The 23,674-nt window shown below is 36.9% G+C and overlaps 1 protein-coding gene across 5 annotated transcripts in view; it reads left to right on the top strand.

The window, feature by feature from the left end:
* Nucleotides 1-693: 693 nt before the first annotated feature.
* Nucleotides 694-23,674, top strand: part of LOC146002880 (zinc finger RNA-binding protein-like) — an 81,875-nt gene continuing 58,894 nt past the window's right edge. For all 5 annotated transcript variants that reach the window (XM_083140915.1, XM_083140912.1, XM_083140913.1 and 2 more), the window contains exons 1-2: nt 694-803; nt 11,663-11,817. In XM_083140915.1, coding sequence (XP_082997041.1) covers nt 754-803; nt 11,663-11,817 — 205 coding nt within the window. In that variant the 5' untranslated portion in view covers nt 694-753. The remainder of the gene's footprint in view (nt 804-11,662; nt 11,818-23,674) is intronic.

The following is a 23,674-nucleotide window of genomic DNA, read 5'->3' as shown; positions in this document are numbered from 1 at the left end:
AGGTTACGGTGCAACAACTGCACCATCGGCGAAACCCTATTAAACCATAAAATAAGTTAGACATTCTAGTTAAACTCGAGTCCCCATTTGTCTTGTATTTTTTGTTATTTTATTTTAATTTTCTTTACATTAGCCATCTGCCGTGATCTTAGCTCGCGTTAATTTGAAGAAAACACTTAAAATTTTTCAACGCCATCTTCTGGTGGGGACTTGCGGACCTCCTGGAGAGAAACTGAAGGTAAGGCGCTGTGCGCTCTCCCTAACGAGGAGTATCAGAACTACCAAGAGTGCTCAGAAAACTAGCGGTGCTCAGTCAAGCGTGGTGAAGAGTGACTGCCGTAAGCGGGATTTCTCTGGGTATAAAATTATCTTCTCTGTGGCCTTATTGTCCATAACGTGAACTTAAAACACCAACAATCAATTTAAACCAGAGAAGCACCCAACTTTCGCGGTCCGTAGCCCCCTGACCCCATATTAGCGTCTCCTGTTTATTGAAACATTTTTTCCGTTACGGATAAATGTGGATTACCGAATAATAGTGCGGATTGCCTCATTGCGTGTCGATTTTCTTCGAATGATAACTTAAAATCCTGAAGATGAATAAAAATACCCGAGAAATGTTCTTTGTCCCGAAATTTGGCAACTCAGCATACATGTGGGTAGAAGTCCACCAATCAGAGAGGGTCTTACGGAAGTGCTCTCGTTGCCAGGCGTCCATTTCATTCCTTCGCAAGTGGTGAACTGTGGAAGAAAATGGCAACGAATAATTATTTCGGCTTTACTCATGGTGGAACTCAATATGGGTATGTATGTTGTTGGGTTTTAATATTAATATTCATGCAATATTTTATACGATACGAAACGTCAATGGTCAGTACACACGTTGATTTTATGTTTCCTAGATAAATCTCGTGGCGTGAATTGATGCCGGTTTCCTTGTCGGCATGGCATGCTGATTTTTTTGCTGTTTGAAGTGAGTTTTATCGTGACGAAAGTACATTTCATTATGCCATGAGAAAACTAATTGCAGATAATTTTACCCACGTTGTGAGATATTGTTTTCCTACTCTCACTTTTTTGGGGATAATTCCTTGAGCTTTCTACTTGACAATGTACTGTTTTTACAGCCCGCCATGTTGAGCATGACAAAATTAGCATTGATCCAAAATGAAAGTACGAACTAATTGAATTGAATATAACAGGAAATATATAAATATTTTGTTGCAACCCGTGTTTCGTGTAAAGCGACTAATGTAATATTTACGGCGAAAGCAATTTTGCTGTAGTTAACAATGCTGCCGGTTCTTTGCCCGATAATGCGTTGTAGCTTAAAAGTGTTTTTTTGAAGGCCGTTTAATTAGCTGGTGATTGAGTACAAAGTTATTATTTTAAAAAAATGTAATTTGAAACGCGGAAACCATAAACTACTATTTGGTCTTCAAATGCAAGTTGCATGGTGAAATTCCTCTTTTTCCTAGAACAGTTTCTCTGTTTATCAGGGATGCTACGCATCTGGAATGCTGAAATGTCAGGGAGTTTTGCAGATTGTCTGGAATTTACGTGTATTTTGGAGTGCAAGAGAAAAAGTTGCAAAATAAACAAGTAGTTTACTTCCACTTCTGGGTTCAATTCTTGTGATTCCACTCCCAAAAAAGATTCAGTTTAGAAACTCACGATTCTCCAAAATTATGGCTCCTTCGAATTTCTGCAAAAAAAATTCATTTTTATAATACTAGATATTAGAAAGAATATCAAAGTAAGACTTGCAGTTCATATATCTGATTGATAACTAAAGTACATTGACAATATGATCATAATTATCTGAAAGGTTTAGGAAGATGAGTTTATCGTCGATTACTTTATAGATCTTAGTCTTGTTGGCATTTCCTATCAAATTCCTATATGCAACAAATATTTCTCCAGATGCTGTGTACTTATAAAGAAAAGAAGCAGCATTATCAAGGACACTATTAATCTGCCAGAAAATGAAAAATTGTGTATGATTTATGAACTTTTTCTGTTTTTATATTTTGTAGATCTGTTATGGTGAAACAATGTACCTTTGTGATCTTAGCCTGAAGGCTAGATGCTCGTGATTGTAACACCCAGTACATTTGATGTTGATTGAAATTTTTAATTTTATTCTTCGACTTTTCACGTGTTCTTGTTTGTGTAGAATGAAATTTGCTAAAAAAGATGTTGTGAAAGTGAATATTTATAATCATTTACGGATTATATATTTAGTTGAAAAACACGAGGTTCAAATGCAAAAATCATGATGATAAACATGTTTGGGAGGTTAGTCTTGAAGAGTTTAAAGTTTTGGTAAAGTATGGCACCATTTAGAGTTTTAAAGTCTTGTTTATCAGAAAATATATGTAAAAATAGCTTCTGCAAGCATGTATGCTTCCCTCCCAGTGAAGGGTAATTCTTTTACTGTCACCATGGGGACAGACTGCTGCCGGATTTTAACATGCAGCTTGAACTAGTGTCATGCTTGAGGCTAGATACCACATGATCAGCTTTTGAAAGCTTATGTTGCAGTCGTTGGCCCCGTCTAGTTGGTTGCACGGTGCAACACAGTCATCTAGTTCCTTGATTTCGAGTCAAGTAGTGTATTTGGTGTCTGCACTATCTTCCGAACTGGTGCAAGTGTGGTGTATGGTCACGTGGTGCGTAATGACTGTTCAAAGCAGCAGACAGGCATTTGTTGAATCTTCTGAACTTGAACACAGCTTTTTGTCTAGTTGGTTGAAGTCATTTCCTTGACACTGGATACATCTGCACTGCACCGAGTGTCAAAAAGTGCAGCCAACTACTTTAACTTGTAGCAGTTTGAACGAAACCACTCCTTGCTGGAGCAAGGAAATGACGTTCAAGCAAGTAGACGAATAGAGATGTTAAAGTTCAGAATATTCAACAAGTGCCTGTCTGCTGCATTAAACCTTCATTTGATTAGTTAGCATGCACCACATGATTATACACTATACTGCTCCAGAAACTTAGAACAAATGGTGCAGACACCAAATTCACTACTCAGCTCCAAATCAACAAAGTTGACAAGTCTGTGTTGCACAGTGTAACCAACTAGACACGTGGGTGCAGAGAGAGTCAAAAAAGTGCAGCGAACTAGATGGTGCTAATGTTATGGGATAGATTTACAGAAATGGCTATAAATCCTTTACCACAGCTCTTTTGAAAAATTTAAAATTTTACATATAATAATGAGTAAGAAGTAAGCAATGTGCGACAATTAAGGATCCAAGGGGGGGCGGGGGCAAAGGCCCGATTTTCAAAATTTACCTCGATAGCATGCCTGTTATTATTGAATACTGCACACAGTATTTCAGTTTCTTGTTTGTTCATGTACCTCTAAAGGTATTACATACTCAAATTACAAAACTTTATATCCATTGTTACTATTGAAATTCCAGAAATTTTCATAAATTGGCTACACTGCCACTGTTATATATTATTATTTCTTTTCCACAAGAAGTGTCAGCCTGTATTCAGCAAAACTTTGCCTAACTGTTGGTACCACTGCTACATACTACATTTTTTATTCACTTTGGTCTATTGTGCGGGCCACAGGGGCATTAAGAAAAAGATCATATAATGAAATATATGTTAAAATTCAGGACAACGTAAGAAACCTGTATTTTTTTGTTTTGTCCAAAAAAAAATCCTGGCCCAAGATACAGATAAAATGACTGCAATTTGAACATGTGCTTCATTCACAGGATGACCATAATAGGGATCAGATTTTCCAAACAATAGTTTTGTTCACCATGTATTTTGTTGCAGATGGAATGTGGTGCAAAATTTGGACACTGACACTGGGATGATTGTTAGAACTTGCACCTTTTCATTTTAGGAATCACACGATTCAACAGCTGAATTGATGTTTGATATAAATTCTCGGCAAGTTGCACAAGCTTCTTTTGGTTCATTTTCTTCTGCAGATGGAATTTCTACTTTGAATAGTTTGGTCAGTTTTGTTTTGGTGTACTCACCCACAGCTTCAGTAATTTCACTGTTTTTTCTTGATGCATACAGCTTACAACTTCACTGACCATGGTTTTTTAACAGGATTAACACAAACTTCTATAGCGGACTGATTCAGGGAATCTAATTCTTCTTGTTCAGTTAGTGTCATTGTTGATATTCTGTCAAAGCATCTAGAACACAAAGTCATTACTGGAAACATCTTAACTTTGAAACAGAATCTTGAAATGAACACTGATTCCCAAGCTGAAGAAAGTCTTTTCTTTTGCTAGTCTTATATATCACTCTTTTATGGATATGCAAATAGTCAGCACACTTCACTCTCCTGTGACCCCAGTCAGAAGACATTTCAAACTCAGTCCTTTCCGCAAAACACACTACACCTTAATCAGCAGAATCCTCACAAAAGCTTACAACAGGTACTGTTGGACCACAAATTTGGTGAACTGCTCTCTTTGTTTGCCTGTTGACAACTGAGCTGTGAATTCGTGTGTCCTCCCTTTTATATGCTAGGCCAAACACACAGAATTATCTGGATAGTTCCAGAATGTTGTAGAAGGTTCTGTTACACTCTGGAGTAATCGGGATGGTTCCAGATTGTTCTGTTACATTCTGGAATTGTCTGGAAGCTTCCACATTGTTCCAGAAGAATAAAAACATTTTAGCAGTTCCAACTTTGTTTAATTTATAGTTTTTATTCCATCACATTGAACACATTGGTCCGAGAGTGGATTTTTTTAAAAAAAAACATTACAGTAGAGCGTCGATTATCCGAACGTCGGTCAACCGAACGACCGCTTAACCGAACTGTGTACTCGCTCGCACCTGTTACTCTCCCACCCTACCGTCCATCATCCCCCACACTCCCAAACCAAGTTTCCCACAGTAGTCGCCGCACTGAGCCACCGCTGGCGGAACATTGCTTCTAATGGGGCCTTCATAAGGCGCTGCTGACCGGCCAAGCCGCCAGTCGCTGTGTTTCAACAATCAGCACACTAATGTCGGTTTATGTATTGTTCATGCAAAATGCGTATGTAATATGTACATATTTTTGTTTAATAAACTGTACCACATACTATATATTCCTACTAAAGTTGCCTTTGTACGTTACTTTGTAATACTTAAAGAGATGCCTGTTTTTATGAATAAATTTACTGTGCAGTACTTCTTTTTGGCAAATAAACATGTACAGTTCGATTATCCGAACAAACCAGTTTTCCGAACACCCATGTCCCCCAATTACTTCGGATAATCGACGCTCTACTGTATGCGGATAATCGACGCTCTACTGTATGTTTAATTTCAGAACCAAAGTGGCGTGTTCTCCTTTTCAGGATATGGAGTACCCTTAGATATACAACTCCTGTAAAATTCTCAGAACTTTTGAGATTGGTGTTTTTGAGACAAAAAAGTTTAAAAAAACTGCAATAAAGAAATTAGCCACGGAAGTTAAAACATGAACATTATTTATAAAACCTGTTAAACTGGAAAGTGGATTGGCATTTTTGAAAGAAAAAAAAATTCTTGATTTTTAAAAAAAAATCAGAAGGCTACAGCAAGAGAACTTGGACACATATTTCCAAAACAGAGGTTATCGTTTTAATCAGAAAATTATTATCTTTCAAATAAAAAAAAACTCAAAAAAATATCTTGAACCGTTCCAGAGATAGAGCATTATAATATTTTGCCGAAAATCGCACGTGAGAAATGGTGCCCGTGGTGCCATCTTTGTGGCCTGTATCTTGGGGCAACAAAAAAAATGTGTGTCTTACTTTGTCCTGAATTTTAACATGTTTAACCCTTAGTTTGCCGCCGTAACACATGTTACAAACAGCTTTAGATACAATTATCGAGGGTTTGCCACACTTATATTTGTATATTGAGGTTGAAACACTGACAGTTCGTTCGGGAACATGTTTTGCAATCATGTTTCGAAAATTCCAAATCCCCCCACCCCCTCCTTTCTCGGAATATGTCACGTGTTTGGGCTCACCCAAACACGTGTTCCCTCTTCAGTTGACAGACACAATAAATGCTTGGTATTTACGATGCTGTTTTCCTCCAAGCTTCCAACGCTGTGATTTAGTACTGATAAGGCACACATTCTTCTTTGTGTTTAGACCTGGTGATCGAGCTGAAGTAGTGGTGGGGATTAGGGGGTAGGGGAAGGAGAGAGGGAATTGGATGAGGTTTGGCATTGTCAGCTTTCTGTCGCCTCTATGTTAGAAATGCAATGAAGCTTGACGATAGCCAGAGGCCAAAAGCATGAGTCTAAAGCGTGCGACTATCCAGAAGTATAGACAAAAGAAAGGATTGCAAAGGCTCCGTCCCTCCTCTGTTAGGACTAACAAACGCCTCACCATAAACCAGGGCATGAAATTTCAAGTTTGAAATCAGTCGCCGGACTAAAATCTTTGGTCGCCACTATTTTATATTGATAAATAATAAAAATATGAGCAATTATTAAAAAGTTAGGAATTAATGTTTGTGTAGCGCTGTCGTTCTGCACTGAAGTACCACTTATCAATCGCAGTTGCTGGGTCAAACTCTGACAGGCAGGATGGAGGGGGGTCCGTTTACGGAAACTCTGAGCAAATCATCCAGTGCCTCAGTCTTCAGAGAGTTCCTGTAAGTAGTCTTGAGTCTGTTGTGACAGCTGAAACCTCCCTCACATTAGGCTGTGCTCACTGATAGAACAGCACAATTTTCTCATTAAAAAGGCTCGGGTTCAAGTATATGTAGATCTTCTTTATTTCTTCTATCCCAAACTGAAGAATATTTTCTTTGGGAGGCCAACCCAAGGTGTTGAAAACATGCAGAGATGCAATCGCATCTGTTGACATAGACGGCAATGTTTCTGTGATGTACAGTCACAGACACTGCTGGGTTGTAACAATTCCATTCCAAGTCAATTCATTCATTACAACCCAGAACTGTCCGTGACTATACACCTTCGCATTGTTAATTAAGTTTCCTCTAACAGTCTGAAACTCTTGCACATTCTTGATCTTCCCTGAAATGGATACATGGTCCAAGAAATTTTGTTCGCTTGGTCCAACATTAGATTCCAGGTCAGCCAAAACTGAAATACAGTGTTCAATTCTTATTTTGTAGTGCCACGCTTAAAGGGTTCTATTTCCCGTAGAAATCCAAAAGGAAGTACAGAAGCTTAACAAATTTAAATTGCTTCAAACTTTTCAGCAAATCCTTAGCTTTAGCGCCATCATTGTCTTTTCTATGGGCCACCTGTTCAAGATGGGTCACAACAGCTTTCCATGATTGCAAGAGAGCTTTTATTGCACGTTCTTTCCTGGCTAACCACCTAATAGTGTGAATATCACTCAGTTTTAGAATTTCTTCTATAACTTCTGCCGTTTCTCTCAAGAGGTGAAGTCTTGAGGTGTGTTTGACACACATTTGAAACAACGAAATTTTAGTCGCCAGCCCAAAACGTTTGGTCGCCAATGGCGACCTGGCGACCGGAAATTTCGCGCCCTGCCATAAACACTTCGTATCATATAACAGCTCATCGATTTCCCTAACGCACAAACGTTTCCTTCCGGACATATTTCCACAAAGAGCCGAGTCAAAAGGGAGAAATAGATTCACAGTAGCTACACAAGATGCAAGTGCGAACAAAAAAAAGCAAAAGTTCGGGTTTTCTCCCCAAAGCAGCTGGAGAAGGGGGGCAAACTCTACATTTTTATGATTTTTTCATTGAAATTTGGGGGATGCAGCCCCCGCCCATAAGCCCCCCGCGGTTGGGGCATCCAAATTTTATATGGTTGCATGCACTGATGTTCTGCCTGCAAAACAAAAGTTATCCGAAGTAGATTGGTCCCATAGTGTCAGTTATAACAATTTTATGAATAATATGCAAATTGGCTAAAATTCGCTAGAGTTTTACGTTTTGCCTTATTATTCAAATTGTATTGGACCCACGAACATGAATCAAGTTTCATTCTGTTGCGGCATTCTTTGAAAAAAAAAAAGCAAAAGTTCCGGTTTTCTCCCCAAAGTAGCTGGAGAAGAGGGGGCAAACTCCAAATTTTTATTTTTTATGCTAATGCTAAACCTGACCCATCTAACCAAACAAGGAAAGGTTATTTTAATTCTAAATATCCTAAACCTTATCTGTCTAACCTAACAACAATAACATTTATAGATGTGTTTTAAATGCAAAGTGACATACATTACACCTCTGAAGCAGACAACTATGAGACCCACACAGGAAGCAGCGGCAGTCTGTATCCAAGATGACATAAAATAAATAGCTGCTTTCGAAGATGCTCCTACATTACGATTCAGATTCCACAAAAATGCAGTAAACACTCATTATGCTAATTAAGTATGTGTGTTCAGACATAAATAGAAATCAAATCATGTTCAAAATGTGCGTGTACAATTATTGTTTTGGAATTATCCCATTCTCTTAACACTATTCCTAGTATTTAAGTTTTCTATTCTGTTCTTGATTAATATGTTGAAATATAGTTTCTGACTTCAATGTTCTAAGCAAGAAAGTACACTAGAGTCTCGCAAATCCGGCCATTCCTTGCACATATGGGTGCTGGATTCGCGGAAGTGACGGATTATTGAGAGGGTCGGAAATTACGTACTACTATGTAGTTTAAACACATAGGGACTATACAGGCTGTACTTTACGTGTTTCCTTTTACAAGCCATAGTATGTACTGAACATTACTGTAAAAAAGTCACAATTTCAAATACTGTACGTATGTATAGCATTGTTTAACATTTTTAACGAACAACATTGTTGAACACGATAATTCATTGTTGTGTACGTCATTTCTGCTTGAGTGACTACAACCCGTATGTGGGCCGGACTATTGAGGGCCGGATTAGCGAGAGTCTAGTGTATATCTTCCACCACTGTGTTCTCATGTAGTAAAGGGACCTGCTGGTATGCAAGAGCTATGATGCCAGAAGCAAAATCCGTCTGTCCAGGTCATTTGCACTGAACCACTTCACAACTCATGATAGGTCCACTGCTGACTTACAATGCATAAAATATAAAGAATATGACGTTTCTGAAAGTATTGATTTTTTAAGATATATCGTGGAAAGTTCCTTAAATTTTGAAATCATGTGAGGTTGAGATTTTAATTTAAAAATTCAAAATTATATTTGGAACGGTCAATAAATAACTGGATTAATGTCGTGAAAAAGTGACGAGCGATGAAACTTACGGGATATGTAGGCCAGACTGGGTTATGCCACATGTTTGCGAGACTAGTTTCAGACCCCATCGCTAGGTTACAGCAATGGTAGGGAAGGGAGGCTGCGTATGTGCCATTTGCCTCCAAGCCGTCAGTCATTCAGTGAGGTGAGTCATGGCATTCAGTGTCAGGTGCCTCAACAATGCAGGGGAGTATGCCATTACGGATAAGTCCATTTCTGCCTTTGATGACCTCATACGGGACCTGGGGGGATTAGTCTGAACCAGATTGCAACCGAACTCTGCATTAGTCATGGTACAGCATACACTATTGTTCATGAACACTTTCACTATGGTGTTGCAACCTTCTGCCATCAAAAAAAGTATCACAGATTGATGAACCTCCTTGGAGGCAAATTGCACATACACAACCTCCCTTTCCTGCCAGTGTTGACATCTAGCGATGCGGTCTGGAACTTGTAAGTTTCATCACACTCTCACTTTATTTCTTTTTTCACGGCATTAATCCGGTTATTTATTGACTGTACCAAATAAGATAGAAGAATATATTCAAGCATGTTTGTTGTCCCATACAACTGAGTGAGGTATGAAGTTTACTTGGTAGTCTTTCTGTATTTATATACTGCTGGACAAAAAAAACCGGACACCTTAATATTTGACATCTGATTTGCAATGTATTACAGAATGTTTGGCAGATCATGTAGTACGTACCATATGCACTATTCATAGATCCGGACTTTGTTTATGCATTCGTAATTAATTCCGTTTCTGCAACATTTAGTTAGCCTTCGAATCAGAATTTATGCGTTATCACAAAAAATGCAAGTGTCCGGTTTATTTTGTCCAGCAGTATATTGTAATGACTGCCTACCGGTAGAAATAGGGAGCCACCACATCATGAAGGCCATAGTGCCTCCGGGAACCAGTTGGGCAACAAATCAAAAATTAAATCCACGGCTAGCTATGCATACAACCTCAACTGGCTCCTCGTAACACACACATTTGTAGGTGAAACTCAATATGAGGAGGTAAATCGAGATGCAAACACAATTATTATTATTTCCATAATTTTAATTTCTATTAGTTTGGCTAACTATGCATGAAACAAAATTGATCCAAGAATCAAGACCTATAAACATATTTATAAAATTTACATACACCTGTCCCAAACTAAATTAGCAATGAAGAGTTGAAATTATTTGGCCAATTACATAATGCATGCAGTACGCGTACTACACTACAGTTTGCACATTACCTTGTCTGCCGATGCACATTAGAAAGAAAAATATATATAAGCGCGCACTGAGTTCATCGTTGGGGCCCAGTCTTCTAATATGGTCCTGACGTCACGTTTGAAGAGATGTGGATGGGGGGGGGGGGGTAATAGATGAAATGATAGCAGTCCTTCTGTATGGCAGCCAGAACCACTGGTGGGTTCCTTGGTCGTCTCCGGTTAAGTCCATTTCAGCATGCATGATTACTGTATAAGCTGTTCTGCAGGCATCTTAACGTTGGACTCGCCGTACTTTGACGGTGCTTCAACACTTGCCCGTTCACACGTCCGAGCGTCAACAAATCAGCACTGCACACAGTTCGTACTTGGTGCTGTTTTAACACTTGCACGTTCACACGTCCGAGCGTCAACAGATCCGCACTGCTTTACATACTTATGCCGGTGAAATTTTGACATGCCTGGCAACACTGACGTCCAGGCGCGCATTCGTTAGGGAGACCTAGCTCTATTGTTACAAATTTTTTTCAGCTTTCTAGACTGGCTGCTGCATTCTGTCCCTCGGCCGTGAAAGTCGCATGGTGGTAAATTCACGTAACCGTGACAGCACCATGCTGTGCGAAGGAGGTGGTCAAAAATAGAGGTGATGTCCATGAGAGTTCCCACGACCCACGCTAACTTTCGAAAATAAGAAAAAAAAAATAAACAAAAAAAAAACCCTTGGGGTGGACGCTGGGAAAAGTCCATCACAATATTTTGTATACTTATTTATCTTCTTTTCTGCCACCTTGGCTAATCACGACACTGTGGATAAATATTATGTAGCTTGTGAAAGGATGCTAACAAACATCCATAAGTTGAATACATTCAGAAGGAGCATTTTTGCTGTGTCGCAACATTGCAGATTTCTGAACTAGGAATTTTTTAGGCCTCTCGCTAACATCAGGAGAACCATACACAAAAAAGTATTATCAAATGTGACTATTCCATATCAGTAGCCAGCCTGCCCTTCCTTGTGCATGTGAAATACAGATATTTCAAACACACAATCGAACCCTATTGAAAACTTGATTATACATATACTATCGTGCAATACATCAAAATGTCAGACTTATGCACTGAAAAAGAGGGGGTTAGGTGGAAATACAGATATTGTTTTTGAACATGTTACCATGCTGTACTCTTATTTTACATAATAAGAAACTTCTTTTTTTCTTCATATTCAGAGCCACTGGGACTGCGTATCAAGCTGGCCAAACAGGATATGCTGTAACCCCAGCAGCTGCAACCCCTGGAACGTACACTCCCCAGAGAGCCAGTACTGGCTATGAAGCTGCATATCAAACTGCAGCCACTCATACAACAGCAGGCACTTATGCTGGTAAGTGGAGTTTTATGCAATCTACAACTTGGTGAAAAATAAAATTGTTTCAAGATCATGTGTTTGTTTCTTGTAGGAAGTATATTTAAATAATAGTTTCAAAAGTTTGTTTTCAGTTTAGTCTTTACCTGTAATTTTGTGGGTAATGTTGCTTGTGCTACATTGTGTGTAAACACAAGTGTGTTTACAGTTTAGTTTCCTTATTACTAGGGCCCGGAAGTTGAGGAAATTTTTTTTTCTTTTTTCTAGTGTCCGAAGACAAGGCCCAACATGATATATGTTCATGTTGGGTCTTTGTAGGCCAGAAAAAGGTGGGTTTTATTTGTCCTTTTTCGCTTATCCTTTCGCTTATTGGTCATATTTTAGCCATTTTTTTAGGTCTTAACAGCTTTTTTTGGAACTTCACCTTCTTTCGACTACGTTTTTACTGCCCATTCTCAATTCGAATCATCATCAGTTCATCACCTCTTAAACATTCTTTCTGTAGTAAAGAAATAAAAAAAGAGAGAAATAGATATATTTGAACCATCCCTGAAATGAGAGAAAAACATTTTTGGACAACTGAAGCAGGTACGGTACAAGGTCCTTTAACCGTAACTTGTCTGGAAGGTCGTGCTGTAATTGGCAACTTTCTCTTGTTTTGAAGTTTTCAGCACGGTGTATACGACCAGACAGCACGTGACTGCAAAGATCTCAAGTCAGATAAGGAGATGCGGTGCAGAGGGAGGGGGTGAGGAGGTTAAAACTGAAGTTATTAATTAATTTGGATCACATTTATACTTCCTTTTTCAATTTTTGGGTCCTTTTATATTTTTAGGTCTTTTTTTGGCAATTTATAGGTCTTCAACTTCAGAGCCCTACTTATTACATTTCCTTTTGTATGAGCTACATATATTTGTTCCCATGCTTTTTCTTTGAAAATTAACTAAGGACCTAAAAACATCATTAAATGATGAATAGATAATGAACATTCACCAAAGGCCATTCTTGGATACAAAATGTTGTGCGTGAATATAAATTATTTCTGTAATATGAAAGTGTTTATATTGATTATTAAAACTAAATCACGATTTAAATCAAACAAACTCGATTGAAAGTTAAGTTTTTAACAATGTAATTATGTGAACTAAAGCTAAAATTGTACTAGTATGCCTTACCTGGGATTAAAACCAATACTTGTTTTTAAAGAAAATTATTTTGGACTACTTCAAAGGAATCACAAACAATTCCACACTAATGACAAGAGTCCCACTGAAGGTGGTGTGAAATTTCAATAATGAACCAATTTTATAATGAATCTTCTGAAAGAATGGTTTCCCAAAGTAGAACTCAATAGAAATGTTTTTGAACTCAATGTGACTTGGATTCTCTTGTTTCCCTATTTTATACATTTCCCTATCCAGATCAGGATCTATTCTCTGATATAATTTAATATCATGAAATGAGTTATAGTTAGGAACCTTTATTTTTCGCGTTCAAAATTTTCACGTCCTCAAAATTTGCATTTTCAACACTCAAGTCCTACACAGGATTAAAGTAACAAAACAAAAGAAAATGTTATTAATACTAATTCTTATGCCAAATTATTCAAACATGAACTGTTTTTGATACCAAAAAACAGTAATTTTGGTGATGAGCATCATGCAAGTTCCAAACTTCTGCTGTTCACCCAGCATCGTGATAATAGGTGTTACTTTTCCCACCAGAACCCATTGACTTTCCTTGGTTATACAAAACCTAAGGTGAAAAATCGTGAGAAATATCCACTTACACATTGTTTCATGTAGCTCTCTGAATTAATCCATGCATAACACACACCATAGTTTTTTTTGGATTATAAAATTTTAAACATGCGCGTTATATGCCCATTAATATGGAACATTTTCTTTTTAAAAGTATTAAACATCAGAATGTTTTATTTTTGTGGTATTTTTGTTTTTTTATGTACAGAATGTGTTGAACTTTGTGAAAAAGGTCACAATTCATGTTTTATGCTAAATTCACATTACTTCGTGATTTCGAATGCATCCCAAGATGGGTTTGTAACATGTCATTGTACATACATAAATGTAAACACTTCTTTGCAACAGTTAACATTTTTCAGTGTTATCTGGTTTGTAAAAAATTAAGATCCCTACTTATATTGAATGGTGATCTATACACACACACTAAATACTAGGACTGAGCCGATGGTGATATTTCGGTATCGGTTGGAATTTGTTTGCTGATACCAGCTAATACTTTTCTGGTATTTTGGTACCGCGCATGCCGCACAACAGTTTTGCGGAGTCTAATTATGCTGAAAATTTTGCAAAATTTGAATTTTCATTTTATTCTTCACCAATTTTAGCGTGAAAATGGATTTTATGATTACATAACTCTCATTTTAATATTCAGAGTGATTTTTATAATATTTTGCATGGCTATTTCAATATTTTACGTTTTAGAATGAAATGTTAACTGTTTGCGTAACCTAACCTTACCGTGAATGATTTCTGGCTATCCGTGATTGGTTTTTGGGCACCGTAAAAAAAATGTCAGTTTCGTAGCACTTGAGACAAATTTTAACTACACAATCGTGATCAAGTGTCCTAAATTATTGACTATGCGAAATGGGAATGAATGCCCTGTATTATTAATATGTACCCAACTAAAAGTTATTATAAAAAACTTACGAAAGAAAGAACTTTATTTCCTACCTTCAAAGTCTTAATCTTCCTCACACCATGCATATTCCTGAACAAGTGAACGCTACGTTGAACAAACATGGTTTCCATGCTTGTATACTGAGAACGATCGCGGTAATTGAAAAGCTTATTTTACAACTTCTACACGTCAATCAACAATTTCAACAGGTCACCCCCACATGTTAATTTCAGATACTTCATTGGGACTACTTATTTCATGAGTTTAAGAACTAGGGTAGAAATTACGGAAGGGTCCGATATGGTAAGTTCTTACCTAATATTCTGACGTAATGCTTGAATATTTTAAAGTAAAATTCTTTGTAAATTAACACACATAATCGGAGTAGAAGAATCCCACACAAATATTTAACAACATTGAGAACAACTTGAAATTATTACATTTTTCAAGTATCGGTATTGCTGGGACTTGTTAAAGAGTATCGGCATTGGGTCAGAGTATTATCGGCTCAGTCTTGCTAAATACCTTATTTTGAATGTGTATTTGAAGTCTTCACCTTCCCTATTGAATGGTGAATGGCAATAACTGCACATGCATTGTGTGAAATATTAAGACCAGCTGGATTCCTTAGGCACTAATTTTGATATCTTCTTCATGACCCTCACTGTCAATTTTGATATTCAGATTAATTACTGTTACTATAGTTTTCTAATTGTTAAATATGCTCATTATTTTGCTGATTTTATTGTTACATTGTTGGAAAAGCAACAAGAATATTTTGCAAATTTTATTTATGTATATAAATGTACCTAAGTTTAACTGTCATAGGAACTGGTTCAATAAGCTGCACAATATTGGCACAAAAGTAATATACTATCTACATTGTTTCCACGAGTTTTTCTTTCGTTATTGTTTGCTTGGTTTTATTTGACTTCAATTTTCTACCATTTTGGGCTAATTGGGAAGGTGATGAATTGTAATACAATGAAACTGATGAAATGCCAAATCACAAATGCACATGTGCAGCACACGCTACAAGCCCCACAGGGGCCTGTGATTCCAGATGCCAGAATCACGTTAGTCTGGAAGGTGCACAAGTTTATTTTTAAACTGCTGTTCAATTTGAACATTATTTTATGCTTTAATATAGAAGTTTGGACACCAAAAGTAGTTACATTTCCCAATTATGAAAAGTAGTTACATTAATGATTTATCAGCTGCGTTCCCATGATGTGCAAATAAAATGCTAGGAAATCTAGATACAAAGGCTACAGGTTGCAGTCCCTATATATATCTGATTTTTCCATTTGTAATATACACTACAAGGAATTGTGCAGCGTTTGCATGTAGTCAGTTTGAGATAAGGTGGAAAGAATCATCTTTCTGGCATTACAAAATGGAAAGGAAGTGTATGCCTGAGCTCAAAGCAAGGATTCTCAGCTGTAGGCAGGCTGGAGTTGGCATGAATTAGTAATACATTATTTGGCTGCAAGCAGATTCCAATATCAATAGTAGTAAAGTTGATTTTTTTTAAAAAAAGGCCTATGGTATTATAATAATACAATTGTAATCTACTATATGTTTCTGTATTTATTGGAATGCAGTTTTGGCAGTGAAATCATTCATGGGCCATCCTTGTTCTTAATTTTGCAAATAACTGGACTCTTGCCCCATTTTGTATGATTTCTTCTGTAGCAATGATTCTTGTGGAGCAGTACAAAAACAATTCACAAAGAACCAAATTGGAAAGAAATTAACCCCCCCCTCCCAAACCAGTAAACTCTAATGTTCGATATCAGGTAAATGTGGCTACCCCTTTTCAAAACTAGGTACTAATATACAGGGATCAGGGTGTGTTGGATCCCCAAAACGTTTGCACAAATTTTTGGGGTGATTCCTGTCCCAATCTCAACATTTAATAGTGATTTGCTGACTGTTCAGGATCCTGAAAAGTCAAAGTACCAAATGGCCATTTTTGAAAGTGACTTATTTCTTGATATTTTCTGCAATGTAAATGTGTGAAATTTCTTAAATATGAGATATTCCAAAAGTACAAAAACTCTTACTTGAAGGGAGAAATAGTGTAGAACTTGAGATTTTCAATGTTGGGAAATTTTGAATATTTCTCAACTTCCCCATACACCCTTATCAATGTTTGTTGTTATTACCCAAAACAAGTGTGCAGTTTTTGCTTATTGACTTTTTTTATTTGTTTGTATTTTTAACATTAGGGTTTCATGTTTTTTCATATTTCAAGCCTGAACATGCATTCTTGTAGTTCCTGTAAATGTCTTTTTTGGTATAATTTATTTCTGCTTTCTATTGCTCCTTGGGTTCTCTCCACAGAGCACTGTACAGTCACACACACACACTTCTGAATTGTAATGATACGATTGAAAATTAATGGGGTTGTTATAACCTAGAAGGGTCAGAGTGCTACTCATCAAATTCATGTAACCATTCATTATTATTGTCATAAATAGCTAAGTAGCAGAAAAAAGACTAAAAAAGTGAATGTGTGCCGCTAAGGAAGTTAGAAGTTATGGTCATGACCATTTTTTTTTGTTTTTTTATTTATAGTATCTTTTGAAGTGTACTTTTCGTCTTTTTAAAGTGCTGCTTTGTCTGCACATTTTTAATGCCTATAAAATATCATGCTAGTTATTACATGACCCTAAATTTCTATTCATGATAATGCGACTAAAATAAAAGAGGGATATAATAAGACAAATGTTCCTTTTCAAATGTGATGAAAGGCATCAAATTCAAATTTTCTCATCCATTATTATATTTCCATAACATTAACAGTTGTAATTTTTATAATGTACAGCAAATTATGTAATAATTGTATATTTTTATTTATATACATTATTTATATATTTCCAAAACATAAATTTTATATATCATCTGTCCTAACTTCAAATAATAATAAAAAAAGGTTTGTAGTGAATAACATTCACAAAGGAAGAGTCATGCCCAGGTTGTGGTTTGAACCTTGAATCTTTGGTATCAGGATTGTGGGTCAACTGATAAACAAAAACTAGATGGACATGGTTCAAATTTTCAAATTCAACTCAATTTGCGAGAGAATTACAGTAATTACTTTTCTAATTTTCTTTATACTATGCACTATGAAGGTGATGATGCCAAGGGGTCACGCTGATTCTCATGTTTATTCATTGTTCTAGTTGTCGAAAGGAAGCATCTTCCAATGGGCGAATCTAGCAAAAAGCCACAACATATTTTTTTCACCCTTGAAGGATTTTTAATCAATCCTAGGCACTACTTGCTAGCAGTTAAAATGGGCAATTGTAGACACTATATAATTTATGAATAATGATTTATTATCCTGCAATCAGATTTGTATGTTTGCAGTACAGATCACAGGAACAAATTGATGGTAAAGGCGGTCAGGGGCGTGATGCTGATCACATCACCTCCACTCACGACCGGATCAAGAAAGTGTGGGGCGTTACCCCCACACCCCCTATACGCCTTCATGGCATGGTGCTATGCACAGGGGAACACTTATTATTATTATTATATTATTACTAATGATTTCAGTTATTTATACAAAATTGTGAATGGCAAAGTCTGCAACACACTTCTTGAGAAATTCCACTTTTGAGTACCTATGCGCGCAACACAAGATTACTTTATACAAAAAACCTAGACTAGAAATTTAAAAAAGATCTCTTTTTTACAGACTTACAACACAATACAATGATCTCTCCTCAAGTATTGATATATTTTCCTCAGTTTGCCTTTCGGTCTTCATCAGAAGAAATGCTTGTAATTAATATCACATAGTGCCATCTTTTACTTACTTTTTTGTTCATTTGCTATTCACTTTTATGTTGTTTTCTTACTCTTAATTATTTTGATTTTTTTGCTTATTCAGGGTGGCGACAGACCTGGAAAACCTGGAAAACCGGGAAATGTCAGGGAATTAGAGGTGTCAAAAAAAGTCAGGGAAATGTCAGGGAATTTCGTCTTCATTGATTTTTTCTTTTTTTGTTAATTTTGTTACTTATTTAAAAATATTGATATGGAACTGCACGGGAACAGAAAATCTCATTCGTAAGTTTCGGCCTCAACTTTTAGGCCCCTTTTATGCGCAACACAACGGCGGCGCCAGAAACCAGTGTTGGCAGGAGGAGAGAGAGAGAGAGAGAGAAATTTCTCTCGCCCGGGCTTGTCGGCGGGAAGTTTAAATTCGAACACTCTTTGGAGGAAAATTGTCATAACTCTGGCACTATGGGAGCAATCTACTTCGGATAACTTTTGTTTTGCAGCTAAAACATCAGCGCATGCAACCATGTACAATTCAGAACATCGTACCGAGGAAGGTGGGCTTCGGGTGGGGAACGTCCCCCGAATTTCAATGGAAAAAACAAAAATCTGGATTTTGCTCCCTCTTCTCCCGCTATTTTTGGGAGAAGGCACGAACTTTAGTATTCTTTTCAAAGAATGGACATTTCTCAAGTGAATGAAATATGTTTCATGTTCTTGGGTGCCATACAAGTTGAATAATAAGCCAAAATGTGAATTTTTCTTTTTATGAAAAATAGGTAATTTGCATTTTTGGAGGAAAATTGTTATAACTCGGGCACTATGGGAGCAATCTACTTCGGATAATTTTTGTTTTGCAGCTAGAACATCAGAGCATGCAACCGTGTACAATTCAGAACGGCGAAACGAGGAAGGGGGCTTGGGGGGCACGAGCCCCGAATTTCAATGAAAAAAAAACAAAAAAAATTGCCCCCTCTTCTCACACTATTTTGGGGAGAAGCTGCGAACTTCTTTTCACAGAATGGATATTTCTCAAGAGAATGAAACATGTTTCATGTTCTTGGGTGCCATACAAGTTGAATAATAAGCCAAAATGTGAATTTTTCTTTTTATGAAAAATAGGTAATTTGCATTTTTGGAGGAAAATTGTTATAACTCGGGCACTATGGGAGCAATCTACTTCGGATAATTTTTGTTTTGCAGCTAGAACATCAGAGCATTGAACCGTGTACAATTCAGAACGCCGGACCGAGGAAGGGGCTTGGGGGCACGACTCCCGAATTTCAATGGGAAAAACATAAAAATCTGGAGTTTTCCTCTTCTTCCCCCGCTACTTTGGGGAGAGTGCGCGAACTTTAGTATTCATTGAAAAGAATGGACATTTCTAAACAGAACGTAACATGTTTTATGTTCTTGGGTACCATACAAGTTGAATAATAAGCCAAATTGTGATTTTTTTACGAAAAATAGGTATTTGCATTTTTGGAGGTAAATTGTTATAACTCGGGCACTATGGGAGCAATCTACTTCAGATAATTTTTGTTTTGCAGCTAGAACATCAGAGCATGCAACCGTGTACAATTCAGAACGCCGAACCGAGGAAGGGGGTGCCCCTCTCTTCTCCCGCTATTTTGGGGAGAAGGCGCAAACTTTAGTATTCTTCAAAGAATGGACGTTTCCAAAGAGATTGAAACATGTTTCATGTTCCTGGGTGCCATACAAGTTGAATAATGAGCCAAAATGTTAAAAAATGTTCAGAAATGTGGCATGGATATGTTGCGGAGAGGGGGGAGGTTGGTCATCATTGTGAATTTCTAAGGCTTGCTCCAGACCTGTGTCAGTTTCCACCCAAACAAAGAGTATGAAGGTCCAAAATTTCGTAATCAGCACCATGATACCATATGGTATCATCGGTCGAGTACGACCCTACTCTGATGATACCATATATGGTATCATTGGGTTGGTAAAGTTTAAGCCTCTAAATATTACGTGGAAAATGCATTGAAATATCTTTTTTCTTGTCCGTATGGGAGTTGTAAGGGGACTTGTCAACAGATGGAGGGGATAAGAGAGGGTGGCGCCATCCGATAGTTGTCGGACGTCGTAGTAAGGCATTTTGTTGGGCAAACTGAAGGAACATGGAAACAAATAGGTTCCATTGATACATACGATTTTTGTCGAATATCGCCACCCGACAAAGTATCTCACTACAACATGCGACAGAAATTGCATGGACTGCAACATCCAACAAAAATTTAATGCATAAACAAGAAGAGCTTAAGACTGCAAATATGCTGCTGGAATTTTATTACTCTTCTGGCTCACTTCACCTTATTTAATGTAGCAGTGCTTACGAAGGTTTTCTTTCATCATCCTGACGTATTACTGGTTTCGCACAAGTTAACATACATTTACAATGACATTGCACTATTCTTAGATATCAAGAAGATTCCAATCAAATGGGATATTTATTGAATAATATCAGGAAAAGTGAAACATAAATCTGCATTAGTGAACGTTACAAAAATTGGCAAGTGCATGCTCCCAACCTCAAATTTGCTGCAACACTAGTATTGCAATGACATTAATGCCACTCTCTGTCCTGTCTGTTTAAACTCATGAGAGATGGTCATTAATCTCTCACTGAGTAAGGTTAATGTCGAATATTATGAAATAAAATATTAATAATAAATACGTAAATATTTTAATATCATATTTACTCTAATCATTCAATCATAAAAGCAAATCAAGAATTTACTTCTCTCTGCCAGCCCTTCTAAATTTTCACTTTCCATCTACTGATTTATACAAGGGGTGGCCAGAAAGTAATTAGAAATGTCCTAAAACAACGAAAAAATTCCATGAAATCCAACATTCTTGTCTTTTCTAGGCCATGTTTGTGTACATAGAACATGCATATTTTCCAACATTTTACTCAAGAGTAAACTATAGAATTATACGTACATGGAATAATTCCGACAGCAACATTAAATCATTTATTTCCCACTATTTTTTCAACTTCTATCAAAACCATTTGCATCACAGAGCAAAGTGGCAGGGTTCTAACAGGAGATCTAGTGCGTATCTACCGTCACATGGGAGCCACATCTTCGTATTTCACACGAGATATGTTTTGAATGACCAAGCTAAGTGTGCACCATCGGCATTTGTCGAGCGAGTAATAATGGAGCTCAAGTTTATATGCAAATTTTGGGAATCGTAACACCTACAAGTCAAAAAAAGATAATGCCAGTTTTTGGTGCCATTATATATCGCTATCTGTCACGTGAGATTGATTGATTTTTTTTTTTTTTTGGTACGTCGCCACTTATGGTTATTATTATTCACCCTTCAGTATATACGGGGGAAATTATCTAAAACCCTTACCTTAAAAGGGGTATGGAAAATAACTCAAAAATAACTTTTAAGATATCAAACTCTCACGAAGAGGCGTAGGCCATATGACTTACAATTTGAAACAGTAGTTTAAAAACACCATGTAGGTATAATTTCAGGTATTTGCCAGAAAATGCGCTAAAATGAAAATGTGAATTTTGGAAAAAAAAATAACAGCGAATAGCAAAAAATAAAAAAATACACCAATTTTAAAAAAAATAACAAAAAATCAAGGTCCCTACCGATTTGGCATAAATAAAACAAGAATGTCAGTAGTAATTTATTGCATTAGTAACAGCGAGTCCTAACCTAATTTTCGGCATAATCACCACAGTTGTTCTGGCATTTGTTGTAGCATTGCACTAAATTGTGTATGCCCATGGCATATGTGTCTGACAGGAAAGACTGGAACTGTCTCTACCGCAGTTTAGCTGTCAAATCCTTGTTCTGCCAGAAACCTCTTCAGTTGAACAAAGATATGAAAGTCGGTACATGCAAGGCCAGGGCTGTACAGAGATTGGTCCAAGATATCTCACCTGAAGTAATGCAAAGGGCCCGCGTGTACTCAGCTGCATTGGTTTGTGCACTTTCGATCGGCCTTCTGTGAATTGTCTACACCATCGTCTGACCATACTATCACTCACGACGTCTGGTCTGCACACCTCACACGATTGCTGGTAGCTCTGTTGCCAAATTCTGAGCATGCAAAAATCTGATTATTACATGTAGGTTACATCGCAGTAGGTGGGAGTCTGTTTAAGAGCTGCAATCTTTAACCTAGAACTATCCTAAAACTGTCGCATTGCAACTGTACCAGATTACAGCTACATGCCACTTCTTCCTGCCGCATGTGTGTGTGTCTCTCCGGTCACTAGTGCTGTGTACAGACACCATTGGAGCTTTTTTCAGGATGCCCCTCATATATGTACTTTCAGAAGCTGTTATTAACTGAGTGTTCCTGTTTTAATGTTTGGTTAGCTAAATCAGGTACCTATACAATGCAATTCTATAAATTCCTTACTAGTACCTACAGCAATAATGGTATAACTGCGTCTTGTCAGTTTAATAATACTTCATTTTGATATACTGTACTGAAGCAGAAATCCCATTGATAATGTAAGGAAATATGACACTTTCTTTTGTACAATTCAATTGTTTCACTTATATGCAAGAGTTAAGTTGTTTGCTTTACAGAGAAGAGATAAGTAGCTTTATGCATCGAAAAATGAGTCCACACTCATGGTTCTTGCAAGCAGAGGGTTCCAAACCTCAGTGGAAATATCAATATATAATACCGAGAATGGATAAAGAGACTGATAAATTACAAATTGTATTTCTTAATCAATCACTCTTCACTCTAATCTCATTTAGTCGTAACTTTAAAAATAATCAAGTATTTTATTTTAAACTTACTGCATATGATAAAATTCTGTAATCCTTCCCTAGCTTGTGAATTGTAATAATTTTCGAAATTCACTATTTTGCAGTTTGAATTCAAATCATAGAGAATAGAGAAATTAAGTCAACTTCATAGAAGATAATATTGGTACTTAACAAATCCATACCTGGATCTGTATGAGTTTATTATTTCCATTTGCAAAAAACATGGATTTAGTTTAGTTTGTAATTGTCAGGGAAAAATGTAAATTTTGTCCTGGAAAACCTGGAAAAGTCAGGGAATTTCATTTCTGCTTGTTTGTAGCCACCCTGTTATTATTATTGCTTTTTCATTGTTGACAATTTCAGTGTAAAATGGCCACCTGTGCTGTGTCTGGAATTTTCTCAATAAATAAATAGGCCTATACCTTTGTTGATTTTCCAAATTTTCTAACCTGGAAGGAGAAGGATTAAATGCACATACGTTAAAATGTGTTAAATAAACAATAAAAAGTACTTGAAAGATCCAAGGTCATAATCAGCTGTGCGTTTACTTTATGGCAGTCTGGAACAATATGGATGGGTTCCATTGAAATTTTTCACTTCATAATTTATTAAGTGAAGGGTTCAAAGTAAATTTGGCCAC

Source organism: Lepisma saccharinum, chromosome 19 (assembly GCF_977018435.1).
Source record: "Lepisma saccharinum chromosome 19, izLepSacc3.1, whole genome shotgun sequence".
NCBI lineage: Eukaryota > Metazoa > Arthropoda > Insecta > Zygentoma > Lepismatidae > Lepisma > Lepisma saccharinum.
The sequence above is the reverse complement of the archived record's forward strand: the minus strand, read 5'-3'. Positions and strand labels throughout refer to the sequence as shown.